Genomic DNA, 16,627 nt, shown 5'->3' with positions numbered 1-16,627 from the left:
AGGATCAAAATGACATCATAATGGTCAATAGTCTGGGTGTAGACACCTAACAGCAGGCCAAAAGCTATTTAAGCCTAAAACTTGGGATGCTAAAACATATGATGTCAACACCAGAGATGATACATTAGTATTTCTGTTGAGTATTTGACAGTTTGGCAATGCTAACAGTACAGGTAGAAACCCTGCAATGTAACAACATGTTAATACACCCCATACTAAACTTGAAGGTGGAGAAACCCAACGGCACCCAACGCAAGGGGTGTTTGTGGGCGTTGAACCCCGCCAAGGTTGGTAAGATGGAGGAAGAAGTACAAAAGTGGAAACGGAAGGATCCGGAAGCGATTAGGAAGTCCATGTCGAATCCTGGTAGGGTGGCTTATATTTAACATAAACTATTTTTGTACTGATTTCCTATAAGGTGTTGTAATAATAATATTTGTATGGTTGATGTGTTTTAGGGTATGCCGCTAACTGTTTTGTGAACTTTGTCCAATATATAACTCTTGTATCAACTTGTATGGTGTATAGTTATCTATTATAAAATAACACAACTCCTTGAGTGTGATAGGGAAGAATTGGGCAACTTTCACACTTATAACACACCTGGCAGCAACAACATAATACATATAATGACATCACATCACCATTATATTATGACATCACAGAGGAGTTTGATCGCGAAATGGATGAATTACGAAGATCCGATGAAGAAGCGACTCGTCGTCGAATGTTGAGCATGGCTGGGCACGGGTTGTCCGTACCCCACCCTGGCCTGGGTACCAGTACCCTCCTGTTTGTGTGGGGTCGCCACAACATTTACACCCGGGGGGTTCAATGTCGTTACCCACCACCCCACACCACTACCCACCCCAACAGTATAGGTGGGTGTCTATAAATTATAAGCGAGCCATTTATATATTGTGTAAGTAACTACTGTATGTGTGTTGGGGAAATATTATAAATATAAGCTACCACAGTAGTTTTGCTACTTTGTGGTTAAAGCTTTATGTTTATATTGCTCACTGATGGGTTGCCTGTGGTCAATAAACAATAACAGGAAAATCTATTTCACCCACATTATATGTAAAGATATGCATACGTAAGTCACATTACCACTAGCTCCACCTTGTGTTGCAGACAACCAATGACACCCGGCCACCGTGTGGCAGCAAACCACTCGTCTACGTTTCACTTTATGACGGGGAGACAACGTCAACCACGACAATTATTTGGCTGTCCCAATAATAGTTACCATATAGGTACGTATAGTAGGGTGATATTAGCACGTATATGGTACTTTGTAACATTAGAAATAACTAAAATTAGTTTGTTGGGACAATGCCCATATTCTGTTTTTGCTACCATGCATTTTATTTGTAAACTGACCCGAAAACCCACGTGTTTCCCCTTAACAAATAGTTTACTGTAAAATAACATCATCAGTATCTTTTTTAATTAGAGAATGCAGCCAATTGTATCTTATATATGAGATGTTACTTTTGTGTTAAAATTAACCAGAAAACCTGTGTTTTTTCCAAGCATTAACATTATCCTGATATACCCTAGGCACTCCTGAAAATAGTTCAACCCCTAACAATCGTTCTATGACCTCACACACCACATCAATGACATCACACACCACCTCTATGACATCACACACCACCTCCCCCCATTCATCATCAGGGGGTTCGAGTATGTTTGGTTCGCTAGTTGATTCGATACCAACACAAAACCTCAACGAGATCGACCTTGATTCAAGTTTGGCCGATCTCTCCATGTTACAAGTAGGTGGTATCATATGTATATACAGTTGTGGGTATCATATATATATATGTATATACAGTTGTGGAATACCATTATATACTGTGTATGGGGGTAACTTGTATATGTAGGTTTTGATGTATAGTAGATGCCATGTGTATCAAATATATGGCGTTATCATAATAACATATGTAGATAATATGGAAGTCAATTAACCCATGTTACTGGTTGATTAATCCATGTTTCAACCCAAACCAAGCATAATGTTGACTATATTACAATAACCTGCGTTTCCACACAGGGTTCGCTATGGGACGGTTCCGGGGCCACGTTACCCCCTCTTGACGTGGGGCCAGTTGACCCCTTTGATGATAGTGGGGGTCAAACGGGAAACCCCCTTCCTGACCCGGGGTCGTCACACATGAGTGAACAAGTGACATCATCAGACGACCCCCCGTTATTCACCCCCGGTGGACGTTTCCATGGTAACGACGTTCAATTCTTCAACACGAAGCCCGTCATGCTTCATTGATCTTCATTTTTTCTTTTTACGAGGTTTTTGAATTTTTCTGTTTTTATTCAAATTTGTTCAATTTTTTTATTTTTACGAATTTGTTTTTTTTTTCCTAAATTTTTATTTTTTCAGTTCATTTTGATTGAATTTAATGTTCCTGAAAATGTTAATTTTTCCTTGTTGGTATTTAGCTACTTATTAGATAGTGGGTAAAAGCTGTTTAGATGAATCTTGAAATTCCCGTAAAATCTGCTCTTTTAGGCTCGCTATAATATTTCTATGGTTGGTATAAGATTTCTATTGAGCTCGTGCAGAGCTGCTTATATACGCTAGCTTTTACATACCAGTTTGTGGTACGTACTTTAACATAACACTTGCTGGTACCTTGTTTATCATGTACGTCACATTGTTGCAATATTGTATTAGTTTAATTATAGGCGACAAACTTAAAACACAGGGGAGGCAGGGATAGTTAGACAATCTAACTTATTGGTTGTAATGTTTACCGATTAATGTAGAAAATTGGGGGTCTTCCTGCCCACCCTGCCACCCCAGGTTTGGCGCCTATGCTTGTAGTTTCACGATATCACGTTCTACCTTAATTTTAATTAATGTTAATTTTTCATTCGTTAATTTGCACGCACAGTTTTATGTTATGTTTATGTCCCATAAAAATCTTATAGTTCACTGTGCGACAACCCAGTGTTGCCAGTTCACTGTGATTATTGATTGCGCATCACTGTTAACATTATCACAAACTGTCAATCAATTTTAAACTTCTTTAAATTTTTTTAAAACTTATTCAAATTTTGAAAATATTTATATTTTTCCAAATATTTTTTAATTTTGGATTTTTCGGATTTTTTCAAATCTCAACAAAGTGACCTTGCCTTATGAACTCACATTTGCACAAAGTTTAATTAATTTTTACTTTTTTGCAATTTTTTTACCACCCCACCCCCAAGCCATACTCACCAACATAGAAACATTATTAGACACACACTGACTCATGTAGACTTTTAAAACAGAATAAAATCTATTATTTCTATTTTGTTGCAATCGTTACGTCATAGTCAATATGTTTGGTCACTGAAGAGAATGTGACGTAACAATACAGAAGTTTCAGAATCAAAGTCAGAATTCGAATTTCGCGCGAAAGAATCTCCCGCATTATGACGTCACAGCGAGTAAGAAGCGTATTTAATTATGACGTTACAAAACTTTTTCTCAAGATTTCTCGGGTCTTATAAAAGTTTGGTCACAATAAGAGACGACATTAGCGCGGTGACAGCGACAGGTACCATAGTGAGTCATAATAGTCGATCGTGACGTCACAAGGGAGTAGCGGAAATAACAATCAGATAGAATTAGGTGTTTATTACGTCATAAATGTCGGAAATATAAAATTCTAATTCCCAATTTAGACGTTTATTGCGTCACTGAGTCTGTATGACGTCACAGTGGTCGTTATTTCGTCAGAATATTTGAATTTCCTCCCGAATCGCGGAAGTTTAACGATTTTAAAAATCGTAAAAATATTTTGGACATGAGAAAAATGTCAGTGTTGCCGGGTATACAACCTTTTGGTTTGAAGCCAAAATTAAAATAGTATTTTATAGATTGACAGCTATGTTGATTTTTGTTTGAAATATAAAGGAAACACTGGATTGTGACGAATAACTTATCTATTGTGACGCATGAATCAAAGTTTAACTTGATTTATCTGTTACGTCATAATCGTCGCATTATAGGGAAGTACGTCATAGTGGAACAAACAAAGAATCTCAATCGCGAAGATTTCACTGTTTGTTTCATTATGACGTAACAACGCTTCATGCGAAAACGTGAAAAACGCAAAAACGCGATTTTAATTTTGGTGCTGATTACTACAGTGTTGACCAAGTACTTTTTCTAGAGATTTTAATTTTAATAAAAAAGTTATAATAATTTTTCTAATTTTTTTTTTGCAAAATTATAAAAAATAATAATAATATTTTTAAAAGTATTTTTTTTGTCTGGCAACACTGTGAAACATGTGGTACCTTCACTAAAAATCTGATCCAACCTTATTTTAGTAGGACTTGCTTAGAGGAACGTTGTTTTGTTATAATGGGTTTTGTTCAATTTGCTTTCTTCGTGTGTTTTATTTCGGGTGAGTTTTGTTTGTTTATTATATTTATTTAAATATTTTAGCATTTAATAAAAGATTTCCCTATAGCGTGTTTTAACGACTGTCGTTATCTTTTGGTCGTTTAATTAATTTAGTTTCCGCCATCGCATCCAAAGAGCGAAATATAAATGTAACTAAGCATAAATTGTTAATTAACCTTATAAAGTTAATTTTTACCCCTAACCGCGGATTGTAACAATATCGTTTTTTACGTCATAATTAAGATTGATTACGTCAGAAATAAATTCGCGATCCGCGTCTATCGTTTTGTTGTCAGATAAATTATTTTTCCATGTGACGTCACACGTGCGATGACGCCGAAATATATTTGATGACGTTGCTTGTTGCATACGTCACAACTAATGACGTCATACACCCCCCATAGTGACGAGTTCAGAGGTATGGAAGTGTGACGACGGGCTGTCAATCAACTCCGCGTGGCGTTGTGATGGACAGTTCGATTGCTTGGATTGGTCGGACGAGAATCCAGATAATTGTCGTAAGTTTAATGTTAATGCTACTTGCATATCAACATTATATTAAACATATGCAATCATGTTTACCTATTTATAGTAAAGTTTGGAAGTTTTTATTATCGAAAGTTGAATACTCACAATGTAACACGAGAAAAAAGCAGCTCTTCTAGTAAAACGTTATTAATTTTTGCACAAGCGTTTCGTCTGCCCCGTGGTATAGTTAGTAGGTTGGGGGAAGATAGGACACCTTTAGCACGTGATATCCTGATCTTGTTCAAAACAAATAACAACGGTCTATAGCAGTCGTAAGGATACGATTTTATAATTCTTTGAATATTCTTTGTTTACTACCAAATGGGACGAGAAAATAGAATAAAGGGTGTCCCGTCTTCCCCCACCTTATTATAAATACACAAGTAAAAGCCATGGGACAAGGAATTTCGGCCATAGTTGCCTCACTACCCCTTTTTACACCCTACAAGCCAAGTACCCCATATAACCCCCTTATTTCACCCCAGCACCCCGAGAATGCTCACCCAGCGAATATAAATGCAACAACGGCATGTGTATATCCGATGTATTGGTGTGTAATGGTGAATACGATTGCATGGGAGACCAATCGGATGAATCGAATTGTACATACCATGTAAGTTTGTTGATATATACGGTGTTTTAGTTTATGGGCATTGTTTGCGTATGTGTCCTTGGGCAAGACACTTAACGACAATTGCTCCAATCCAGTGGTCACTAATGGGTTTAGATTATCAGCCATACATAAAAACAATCACCTACAAAGTTACTTATGTGTGGGAACTCGTAAGCCAATATGTTCATTTTATCCCATGTCATACGCAACATGGTTTGGGGGAATTGCTAAACACAGCTTCAAAGGTTTTCTAAAGAAACTTTCTTCTTACTTCTATTTATTTTGTAAAAATATTTATTGTGACGTCATAGTCCAAGTAATTGCTGCGTCACAATCGTTTAACAATGGTTGCACAGGATGTTTCGAATGTTCGTTTGTTATTTTACAATCTTGAACATCGTGTTTGTCCGATCGCGATATGTTTATGACGTCACAATGTTGCGGTTTCTCCCATTCAATTTACATCGTTGTGACGTCATAATAACCCTCGATTCCGTAACAATTAACAACAGGCCGATAATCGCGCTAAGGCTAAATTAACAACCGCCATTGTTATTTTTATATTCCGCGCATATTTTACTTAAAGCGTGTTTTAACGACTCTTGTTTTGTTACTAATTTCCTTCACTTCGTTGTTTTAATTATTTCGATCTTCGCTATCGTGTTCAAAAAGATAAATTGTGTTATTGTTATTTCAGAATGTTGATTGTGACGTAACACTGTTCCATATGTGCGGTAACAACATGTGTATTCCGATGGAATGGAGATGCGACAATGAGGATGACTGTGGCGATAACTCGGATGAGATGGGATGTTCCAATGTTTGTTTGAATGGACATGTGATGTGAGTTGTTGGTTGATGGTTATTATTAATTAACGATGAACACGAAAATAAAACTTGTTAGCTACCTTATCCAAATGTAATCTTGCTTTAGAATCAACATACCATATATAATATACAGGCAATTTATGGCGGATGTACATTAAACACAACAGTCAACAAAACGCATAAAACATAAAAATATACATAGCGTAACAAGTGAACACAACTTACGCTCACTGCAGTTACAATTTTGCATTTAAATCAAGGTATAATTAACTAATACCTTGAATATAAGATGATATCCACCAAAAGTATGTAGTGCGTGTAACATAATAGTAGGTAGGTATACGTAACAATGGAATACAGCATAACGATGTTTGTGACGTTTATACACGACACAATGGAGATAGATAGGTATATACAGTATCTCTATAAAGAAGATATTTGATATATAGATAACTCTAAATCTACACTTGATGCCAACATTACAAATTGAAACAGACATGTCTACGATATTATGATCGCTTGCCAGATAACAGACGAAACGTTGGTGTAATTAAATTAATGTTTTTTTTTTTACTATTTAGTTGCAACAAGACTGGCCTATGCATTAGTGAGCATTGGGTTTGCGATGGAGTCAAAGATTGCGTTGACGGAGAAGATGAATCGCATTGTGGTCAAGCTGGTACGGTTTTTTATGGTTAAGTAGACTATTTAGCTTGGGAAGTGTTTAAAAAAGGGGTTTTAAAATTAAAAAGACTGCGCGTCGTGCAGCGACGTCATGCGGAGTGGTGTTTGTGGTTGTAACTATTGCTAGGTGGAACACAAGAGTGCATAACCATCTTAAACTTGGGGAGTAATGACCCCAAAATTATTTTTTAATAAAATTAAAATATTTTTGTTTATTACATTTAAAGTAAATATTAATTTAAAATTTATCAGCTATAAAGTGTAACAACAAAGTTGCACATAATTGTGAACCAAGTTAAAATTACATACTTTTTATTTCTGTAAGTATGTTTTTTATTATTTGATTATAAACGCCTAAGCGAAGTTTTTTTTTATAAATTTTAAAACTGCGAGTCCTGCACCGATACCATGCGGAAATTTGTTTGTGGTTGTATTTAACACTAGGTGGGTACGTATGAGTGCGTAACCAGCTTAAAATTGGTAAGTGTCTTAGCAGTTAAATTTAGATTAAATTACCCTATTTTTGTTAAATAAATCTAAATTATACTATTTATTTGTTTTCCTTATTTAATTAAAAATAAATGACTATCTAAAAATAATAAACTAATTTTTGATTCCGTAATAAAAATTAATTCTCGTCACGCTTTGCTGATATCACGTGTTAGTGACGTCAAAACGCGAAAACGCCATAACACAATATAATTCAAAACAAGTTTTGCGGAAAGATTTCGTCGAGTACTGCAACGATAGTCTACATATGGTTGAGAAATGGCAGGGATTGTGAAAGCTAAATTGGGTAGGCCGAAAAATAGCGAAAGAATTCCCGGTCCGTTGTGGTGCACCGTTTGCACTAAACCTATGAGAACACCAAGCACTTTAGCATTACATATGCGGTCGCACACGGGTGACAAACCGTTTAAATGTGAACTTTGTGGAAAATGTTTTGTTTCTAATACCTCATTGAATGATCATAAGTTGGTTCATCTCAAAAGTCGGCACCACGAATGCAAAACGTGCGGTAAAGTGTTGCAATCAACAGCTTTTTTGAGAGTTCACATAAAACGGAACCACCCGAACGTACCGTTACCCCCTGTTGAGCAAAAGTTGCCGCGTGGCCCCCCAGGTCAGCACCGCGAATGCATAACGTGCGGTAAAGTGTTGCAGTCACTAGCTCATTTGAGACTTCACATAAAACGGAAACACCCAAATGAACCGTTACCCCCTGTTGAGCAAAAGTTGCCGCGTGGCCCCCCAGGTCAGCACCGCGAATGCATAACGTGCGGTAAAGTGTTGCAATCAACAGCTTTTTTGAGAGTTCACATAAAACGGAACCACCCGAACGTACCGTTACCCCCTGTTGAGCAAAAGTTGCCGCGTGGCCCCCCAGGTCAGCACCGCGAATGCATAACGTGCGGTAAAGTGTTGCAATCAACAGCTTTTTTGAGAGTTCACATAAAACGGAACCACCCGAACGAACCGTTACCTCCTGTTGAGGATAAAAAGCTACGTGGTGCCCCAAGGAAAAAGAAAAATCAAGAAATTATTTCAAAAGCAGTGGCTACGGCTTCAGAACGAAACCGTTCAAAACGTATGGTTAATCAAAACAAGCCAAAGTTGCCTGCCTGCTCACCAAAAGATGTTGTTGTTGTTAGTTTAGCTTGGATGCGAAAAGAACAATATGAAGAAAAGTTTCAACAAATAAATTTGAGGGATCCAAAATTAAAACCAGCGTTTTTAAAAAATGGGGACAAGAATGATGAAAATGAGGACATTGGAATTGAAGAGGATAATATTGGAGAAGAAGCCTCAGTGAATCCTCACGCCGTGGTGGTTAATTTGGCTTCAATTGAACCTCCAGTGGTTGAGATGGAGGGTTTGAACCCGCCCAAGCTAGTGGACACGAGTTGGGACATGGTGGATGAATTGGATGACGAAGCTAATTCGGAAGTATCAAAACCTAAAGTTAAACTCAATAAAATAAAACTTCTCAAAAAAGGCAATAACAATAAGCAAAAAACACCCACTTTAACAGTTAAACCGGGTAAAAGGAATATTGGTAAAAAGAATTTTGTTAAAAAGGAAATTGTTGGTAAAAAAATTATTGTTAAAAAGGTTATTGTTAAAAAGAAGATTGGTAACAATGAAAATGTTGGCCAAGAGTCACCAAAAGCTCATGAGAATTTAAAGGTTCCAGTTCAAACGGTTACTGTTATTAAGGAAAAGCTTAACCAGGCGACACCAAAACCCTCCAGCCATCTACAAGAAGATATTGATGATATTATGGATGTACAAGATGAAAATCCTGCTTCGGAAAGTAAGAAATTTGTAGCGGAATCTGCTTGTGGGTTGGGTGACATAGTGTTGTTAAAACATGCAAGCGCTGTGCAAGGTGATGTAAAAAGTCAGTTTAACCAATTCCCTTGCTACAAGTGTTCGTTCTCGTTTCAGAACTTTGAAGACCTTAACAAACATTTATCCAACCACCATAATGAAGATACGGAGCTGTTGTGCGATATTTGTGGCCAGATGTTCGGTGGTGAAAAACTTCTGGTGAGACATAAACAAGTTTACCATAAGCATTTCAAATGCCAGATCTGTAACGAAACATTTCCACAACTTAGTAGTTTATCAAGTCACCAAAGAGTCCACACTAGTGAGAAGCCGTACAAATGCGACATCTGTGAAAAGGCTTTTGCTTATCAAAGCCACTTAATAATTCACCTAAGAGCCCACACTGGCGAGAAGCCATACAAATGCGACATATGTAAAAAGGCTTTCGGTCGTCAAAGCCAATTTCAAATTCACCAAAGAGTCCACACTGGCGAGAAGCCATACAAATGTGTGATTTGTAACAAATCATTTGCTTCAAATTCACATTTGAAACGCCATAGTCTCGCACATACAGGTGAAAAACCTTATAAATGTAATCTTTGTGAATCTGCCTTTACATCAAAACAGCGTTTGACGACACATCAGCAAATTCATGCCAGTAAGAAGCCCTACCAGTGCGACGTCTGTAAAAAAACATTCGCAAGCGAGTCTATTTTGACCCTTCATTCTTTATCACATTTGGGGACAGTTACGTTTGAATGCGATATTTGTGGAGCTACGTATAAACGGAGGGATAAGTTATTAATACACCAAAGAAAACACACTGGTGAAAAACCATTCAAATGTGGGGTCTGTAACAAGAAACTTTTAACCAGCAGGTCATTGAAAATACATAACTTACTGCATACGGGTGAAACACCTTATAGTTGTGATATTTGTGACGCGAGATTTAATCAGAAACACCACTTACAAGTTCACCTCCTCAAACACAGCGGTGAAAGACCTTACAAGTGTAACGTATGTAACATAGGTTTCACTAAAAATTATGCTTTGAAATCACACTTCCGGGGTAAAAGACACAAAAAGAAGGCACAACTACTAACCCACAGCTTGTATTAAATCGGAGCTCAGTTCAAAAAATGAATCTTTTTAAAATTCAATAAAAAAAATATTTTTAAAAGTTGTTTCTATTTTGATTTAATTTTAAAATATTGAATTTATTCTCAAAAACGATATTTTTTTTTCTGTCTTTTTTTGATTTACAATTTGGTCGCTACCTGTTCTTTTGTTCAATCACGGCTTTACATTATGTTACAACACATGTGTACATACCCAGCTGCATACTATGTGTAATAAACATGGATGCTGTTATGTCTTGTGTAATAATTTTCAAACTTCTCATATTGCTTTGTTGTTGTTAGCAGAGTTCAGGAATTTGTGAATGTTGAGTTTGGTTGTTTTTATTATTTGGACTTTGTATGCCAATCAAACACGGAAGATCTCGTTTATGATGCCCGGGGTAGAAGCAAATACTTTAATTTCAATACCATTGTTATAAAATGTCAAAACCAAGAAAAAAAGTGATTGTTTATTTTATAAACAGTTTTAATGTAAACATACACTTCTGCTTCCCATGCTGAAGAAATCAAATTAAAGTTTTCATACTAGGTTTGTTAAATAATAAACCCTCCCAACCCCCTATATATTTTTTTATTGATTTTGATTTTCACTATCGTATTCAATGTGATATGAACAAGTTAAAAACCTTTTAGTTATGTTTTAAAGTTTAATGTTATTATACCAACATTACAAAGCTATATAATATTCAACCCCCCTCATTACAGACCCCCCAACCCCAGCCAACCCATGCAACATTAGTGCGTTTGAATGCGATGGAAATTGTTATTCGATATTCCGAGCTTGCGACGGTCGTAACGATTGCGTGGATGGCTTGGATGAAGGCCTCACTTGTCAGGTAACTATCGGCACTTTATTTTACTTCTATATTTTCATATTTTTGACATTTCTAATTTTATAGTCTTTCTAATATTTTATTTTTTTATGTCTATTCTATATTTTACATATACATAAGTATACCTATATATCATTTCCATGAAGGTTTTTTTATATATAAATACAAAGTTCAAGTGCAGTATTTTCAGATATATGCACAGTATTTTTCTGTCACATTTATCTCCACCAGGTATCCACGTGCCGACTTCGTAAAAACGATGATTTTATCCGAAACATGAACGGAGGGGAAATCGTTTGCGATCATTTATGTATAGCTACACCTAGTGGACCAAGGTGTTACTGCCACCCAGGGTTTAGGTGGGTGGGTTTGATTGACTTATGTTCAAAAACTTTATTTACCCGATAACAAGTCTGTCTTGTAGTTTAAATTTGTTACTTTTCATACGTTACCTACTTACTATTAAAAGTTTCACCTAAAATTCTTTTCCAGTTTGGAAGCAAATGGCTTTGAATGCAAAGTGGACGGTGGGTTTTTGTTTGTTTTAAATATTAATAACTTCATTATATCACATGTTGGGTTTAGATATCTATTATTGTATATCTATTATTTCACTCCCTTTATTCCTATATTAGTGAAAATGTTTTAACGACTGTCGTTTTGCTGGTAATTCCTTTCTCTTCGTTGTTTTAATTAATTTAATATTCGCCATCATATTCCAAGAGATTAATATTGTTGTGTTGTTTTATTAAACTAACAGTCATTCTGTTAACATATGATAACAATGCAGTTAATATATTCTTTTGTAAAGAATATAATTCAATTATTATTTTATAGCCTAATGTTTCTTTTCCAGGTGTTTCCCCTTCTTTATATTTTTCATCGTCCAATCAGATTCGTCGAATCACCCTTCATGCATCGTCGCTCATGCGTAGCGATGATGTCATAGTGGTCGACCCAAACCAAAACGCTTCGTAAGTTTTGTAGTTCATAAACATTGAAATCAAGTAGTTTTACCCGTAAAGTGTTTTAACGACTGTCGTTTTGTTGCTAATTTCTTTCCCTTTGATGGTTTAATTAATTTGATCTTCGCTATCGTATTCTCGTATTAAAAAAAAAGTCCAACAAATTGTATAATAATAATATATGTATATATCGCGTAAATGGCATCGTCAGTATTTAAATAGAATCTAAACAACGTTTTATTCAATAATCACAGAATCACAGCGATCCAGTACGACACCAACACCAACATATTGTTCTGGTTGGATTCCAACTCCGAGAATATTCATACAATGGCTGCTACTGGGCAGCAGAGAGTGATTGCTACCAGTAGGTGTTGTTTATTAATATTTCATAATATTTATTTTATATATTGTAAGATAAAAAAGTGCTTTATGAAAATCTTCGTTATCGCATTCAAAAATAGCCGACTAAATATTTGTGTATTGTAATAAATAAATAACATCTATGTTACATTAATGCTACAATTGGGAAAGATATTTTTTGTATATATTTTTTTAAATTTAAAAAAAACTATTTTAAAATAAGATTTATTTGCATTAATTTTATATTTAAACAAATGACTTTTCCCCACAGTACCCGGCGTTACTTCGCTTGCTTTTGATTGGTTGACGTACAATCTCTATGTAACCCGTCTTACCCCTCCTAGTGTTGGGGTTATCCCGTTAACGAGCGACGCCACACCAACAACCACAACACCCATCCACCTTGCAACTTATCAAGCACCAACATGTATTGCATTATTACCTCATAAAGGGTAAGATGATGTCATAACTATCAACATTTATCGAGTTTGAGCTCATTAGTCCTTTACTATAGCAAACATATAAAGTAAATATGGGTAACTTGTGTAAAGAGTTTCCTTCTCTTCAAGTTTAAGTGTTTTTTTTCCTTAATATTAACCATTTATTTAAACACCACCACCTGCTTGGACATTATCAGTGAAGTAACAAACCCCATTATGACATCACAGGTTAATGATTGTGTGCGACCACGGCAACCCGTCCACCAACCCCCACCTCACCCTGTTGAACATGGACGGTACATCACCCCGCACCTTTCATACAACGGACCTACCCCATATACACGCTGTAGCCGTCGATGTGATAACCGACCTGGTGTATTGGGGTGAAACCGGGGCGGGGGTCGCGAGGGTGAGGGTCAAGTCACTCGATGGCAGTCATCAGAAGGTTGTTTTTATTTTAGAACATTTATTAGTTATATTTGTTTATTCGGAATTTTATTCTGAGTGATAAAATTCAAAAAGTTGTTTAAAATTGATTAAAGTAAAAGTTTTCCTTCGCGTTTAATTTCCTTCCCGTCATTTGTTTAATTTGTTCATTCTTCATAATCTTATTCAGAGCAAATACAATTAATATTATGATTTCATTTTTAAATTTTCTGCTATAAAAGTTATTTCTATGCAGGTAATCCTCTCGAGTGCAATGGGGAACTCCCCAATCCAATACCCGTCGTCGATCTCTATGTTCGAGGACGACCTTTACTTCACCGACCCCCACATGAGGGAGGTATGGAGGCTCGACTCGATCTCTGGGAAAGCCACGAACTTTGAGGGGGGAGACAATGAACCCATTGTTAAAGTAGCGATGTCGGATAAAGTGCTCGCAGTGCACGTCGCGCATCCCGTGCAACAACGCGCACATCGTGAGTTTGTGTGGGTTGTATGCAAGAGAAGTGAAATGCGAAGATATTGACCTAATTACTAGGCATGTCATGCCTCACCGATGACCCTGTGTGTATGTAATATATGTAATGGAGATAACTCTGGTTTAAATCCTGGTGTTCGACACCAATTTACTATATGAGTTATTAAGATATTTGATGGAGTAAAATATATATTTGAGTAAACTCTGGCCTTAATCCAAAGTCCCATGCCTCACTGTAGAATCTCCCCATTATACCATGTAATAAACATCATTATGACATCATGATTACAGAACCCAACCCATGTGCGACGTCCATGTGCACTCATGCATGCGTGAACCGACCAATGGGATCACGATGTTTATGTCCACCATCGAAGATATTGGGGCACGATGGGAAAACTTGCATTGGTGAGTTTGGGGATATATATGTATATGTGAATTTAGTGGTTTAGTGTTTTATTATTACCCATGTAGTTACTTGATAAGTAAATGCTGGCAAATCAAATTTTAAACTTGTTCAAAACACGCTAAAGCAAGATGCTTTGAAAGCGTAAAAAACGAAATTATAAATAATAGATATTCCTACGACGACAACAAGGACTACTGTGACCTCACCAACAACATCTGTGATGTCACAACCAACTATCATGACATCACAAGTCACCCCTATGACATCACAAGCCACCCCTGTGACATCACAACCACATTGCCACCACCCCACCCACCTAGAAAACACAGTGAGCACGATGGTAGTTATGCATGGATACCAAGTTGGTACAACACTCAAGTTTCAATGCAAACCTGGGAGTCATGGGGAAGGTAAGGGTTGGATTGAACTTATTCTTGTGTTTGTGGGGTAATGAGGTGCGTTATAACACCGGTGTTCTGTTTCATACACTTCGTGCCCGCTTACAAGTTACCACGTATGTAACTTTGTGGGTGATTGTTTTATGTATGGCTGATAATTTGGACAGCCCATTAGTGACCACTGGGTTGAAGCAATTGCCGTGAAGTGTATTGCCCAAGGATACATACGCTACAACAATGGTAGCAGTGAGGGGGCCTTGAACCTGGTATCCTTCGGTTACAACACAAGTTCCCAACCACTGTATGAATAATATTTATATGATATTGCAGGTGATATCCAGCGTGATACGTTCGTGATAACATGTTCACGTGATGGCTCATGGGATGAACTACCATCATGCGTGCTATTTACATGCGATGATATGCGTTGTGGGGAAGGGGTGTGTGTGGATAATATTAACGGTAGGTGGAATATTATGTTGGGACATTTTAATCAGATATAAGGTTGGTAAGTGTAAAGGGGCCTGACACAACATTGATAAGTTTAAAGGTGCCCAACTGCTACCAAATTTATTTTAATGTTTGACGTATTAAATTTATTAACTATTTGTCAGATTATTAGCCTCTAAACTCGCAATAAGCTGGCCGTTGCACTACTTTATCCGCTGTGGTAGGCGGTACAATGTTTTACCGTGGTTAAAGTTATTTGGTTCTCATTTACTTAATACCAACTATCAGATATTTATTCGATTGTTTCATAACAGGTTCGTATTGTTTATGTAACAATGGAACCAAAGTATTCACTTCATGCTCACAATCCTTCATTGATGATGTCGTAATGGATTCTCGCCCCATTATTATACAAGTTGTTGTAACAATGGTTGTATTGTTACTTATAATCATAATTGTGGGACTTGTGTGGAAATACAAAAGGTAACTGAAGTAACAAACTTTATTGGGATAATGGGACAGCGTGAAATTATACAGACTGTTATGGGTGTAGTGGGTAATGGGGCAACTTGGGCTACAGAACCAGTTTATTGTTCCATATACAGTTTCCACTATTGTTAACCAACAACCGAAAGTGGTAATACTAAGTGTATGAACAAGTTAGATGCTAAATAATACTGTTTCCACTTCTTTTTTATTTCAGGATCGTATTTTCCCAAGTAAATTAAAAAAACATATTCTAATAAACCTCGTATAGATATATACCGGTATAAACATCATATATTTTAACATAAACATCATATAACCCCTAGACACGAAGTATCATGCAGTCGTATGAAGCGATCTCAGCCGTCTGGCGCCCTGCTTGTACAATCCCCACAAGATGGAAGTAATTATGGTGTGTCTATGTTTAATATATTCTGTCTGTGGTGGGTATGGTGTGTCTATGTTTAATATATTCTGTCTGTGGTGGGTATGGTGTGTCTATGTTTAATATATTCTGTTTATGTTCTGTTCTCACTCGTTTTGGCGGCTGGGATTTAGACTGGATCTCATTTTGCCTTTGTCAGATTATTTACCCCTAAGATACATAAACATATTTATATTGATTTTGAATTTAGCTCTTGTCGTTATGGCAGATAAATAATGAAGCCTATGAATGTAGCTAATATATGATATCTATATTTCAGCAAACCCGCGCCCTCAGATTACAACGAGGAAGCAACGTAAACGACTCCCATTACCCGATGACCCGGTTAGTATATATAATTGTTGTATTACCCCAACAGGCCAGTTTA

The 16,627-nt window shown here is 36.6% G+C and overlaps 3 protein-coding genes across 3 annotated transcripts in view; all 3 read left to right on the top strand.

The window, feature by feature from the left end:
* Nucleotides 1-3,323, top strand: part of LOC778918 (forkhead box protein N1) — a 5,391-nt gene extending 2,068 nt beyond the window's left edge. The window contains exons 4-5 of the mRNA XM_018817304.2: nucleotides 1,567-1,784; nucleotides 2,063-3,323. Coding sequence (XP_018672849.2) covers nucleotides 1,567-1,784; nucleotides 2,063-2,293 — 449 coding nt within the window. The 3' untranslated portion in view covers nucleotides 2,294-3,323. The remainder of the gene's footprint in view (nucleotides 1-1,566; nucleotides 1,785-2,062) is intronic.
* Nucleotides 3,324-4,324: 1,001 nt separating this feature from the next.
* LOC101243466 (low-density lipoprotein receptor 1) lies at nucleotides 4,325-16,584 on the top strand (the record flags this gene model as incomplete). The annotated part of the gene is given in 19 exon segments (XM_004227539.4): nucleotides 4,325-4,427; nucleotides 4,831-4,944; nucleotides 5,440-5,567; nucleotides 6,265-6,410; nucleotides 6,977-7,074; nucleotides 11,255-11,385; nucleotides 11,614-11,741; nucleotides 11,875-11,909; nucleotides 12,239-12,356; nucleotides 12,602-12,714; nucleotides 12,982-13,162; nucleotides 13,379-13,595; nucleotides 13,833-14,070; nucleotides 14,364-14,480; nucleotides 14,649-14,891; nucleotides 15,210-15,341; nucleotides 15,644-15,812; nucleotides 16,142-16,227; nucleotides 16,520-16,584. Coding segments are annotated over 19 exon segments (2,502 nt in total), but the record flags the coding sequence as incomplete, so codon positions are not given.
* On the top strand, nucleotides 7,780-10,798 carry ci-zf(u1like)-9 (zinc finger protein Ci-ZF(U1like)-9). The gene is given in 1 exon segment (NM_001128120.1): nucleotides 7,780-10,798. A coding segment is annotated over 1 exon segment (2,682 nt). The 5' UTR covers nucleotides 7,780-7,847; the 3' UTR covers nucleotides 10,530-10,798.
* Nucleotides 16,585-16,627: the final 43 nt, after the last annotated feature.

This window comes from Ciona intestinalis, unplaced genomic scaffold, assembly GCF_000224145.3.
Source record: "Ciona intestinalis unplaced genomic scaffold, KH HT001249.1, whole genome shotgun sequence".
Classification (NCBI taxonomy): domain Eukaryota; kingdom Metazoa; phylum Chordata; class Ascidiacea; order Phlebobranchia; family Cionidae; genus Ciona; species Ciona intestinalis.
Note: the sequence above shows the minus strand (reverse complement) of the source record. Positions and strands in the feature narration are given on the sequence as shown.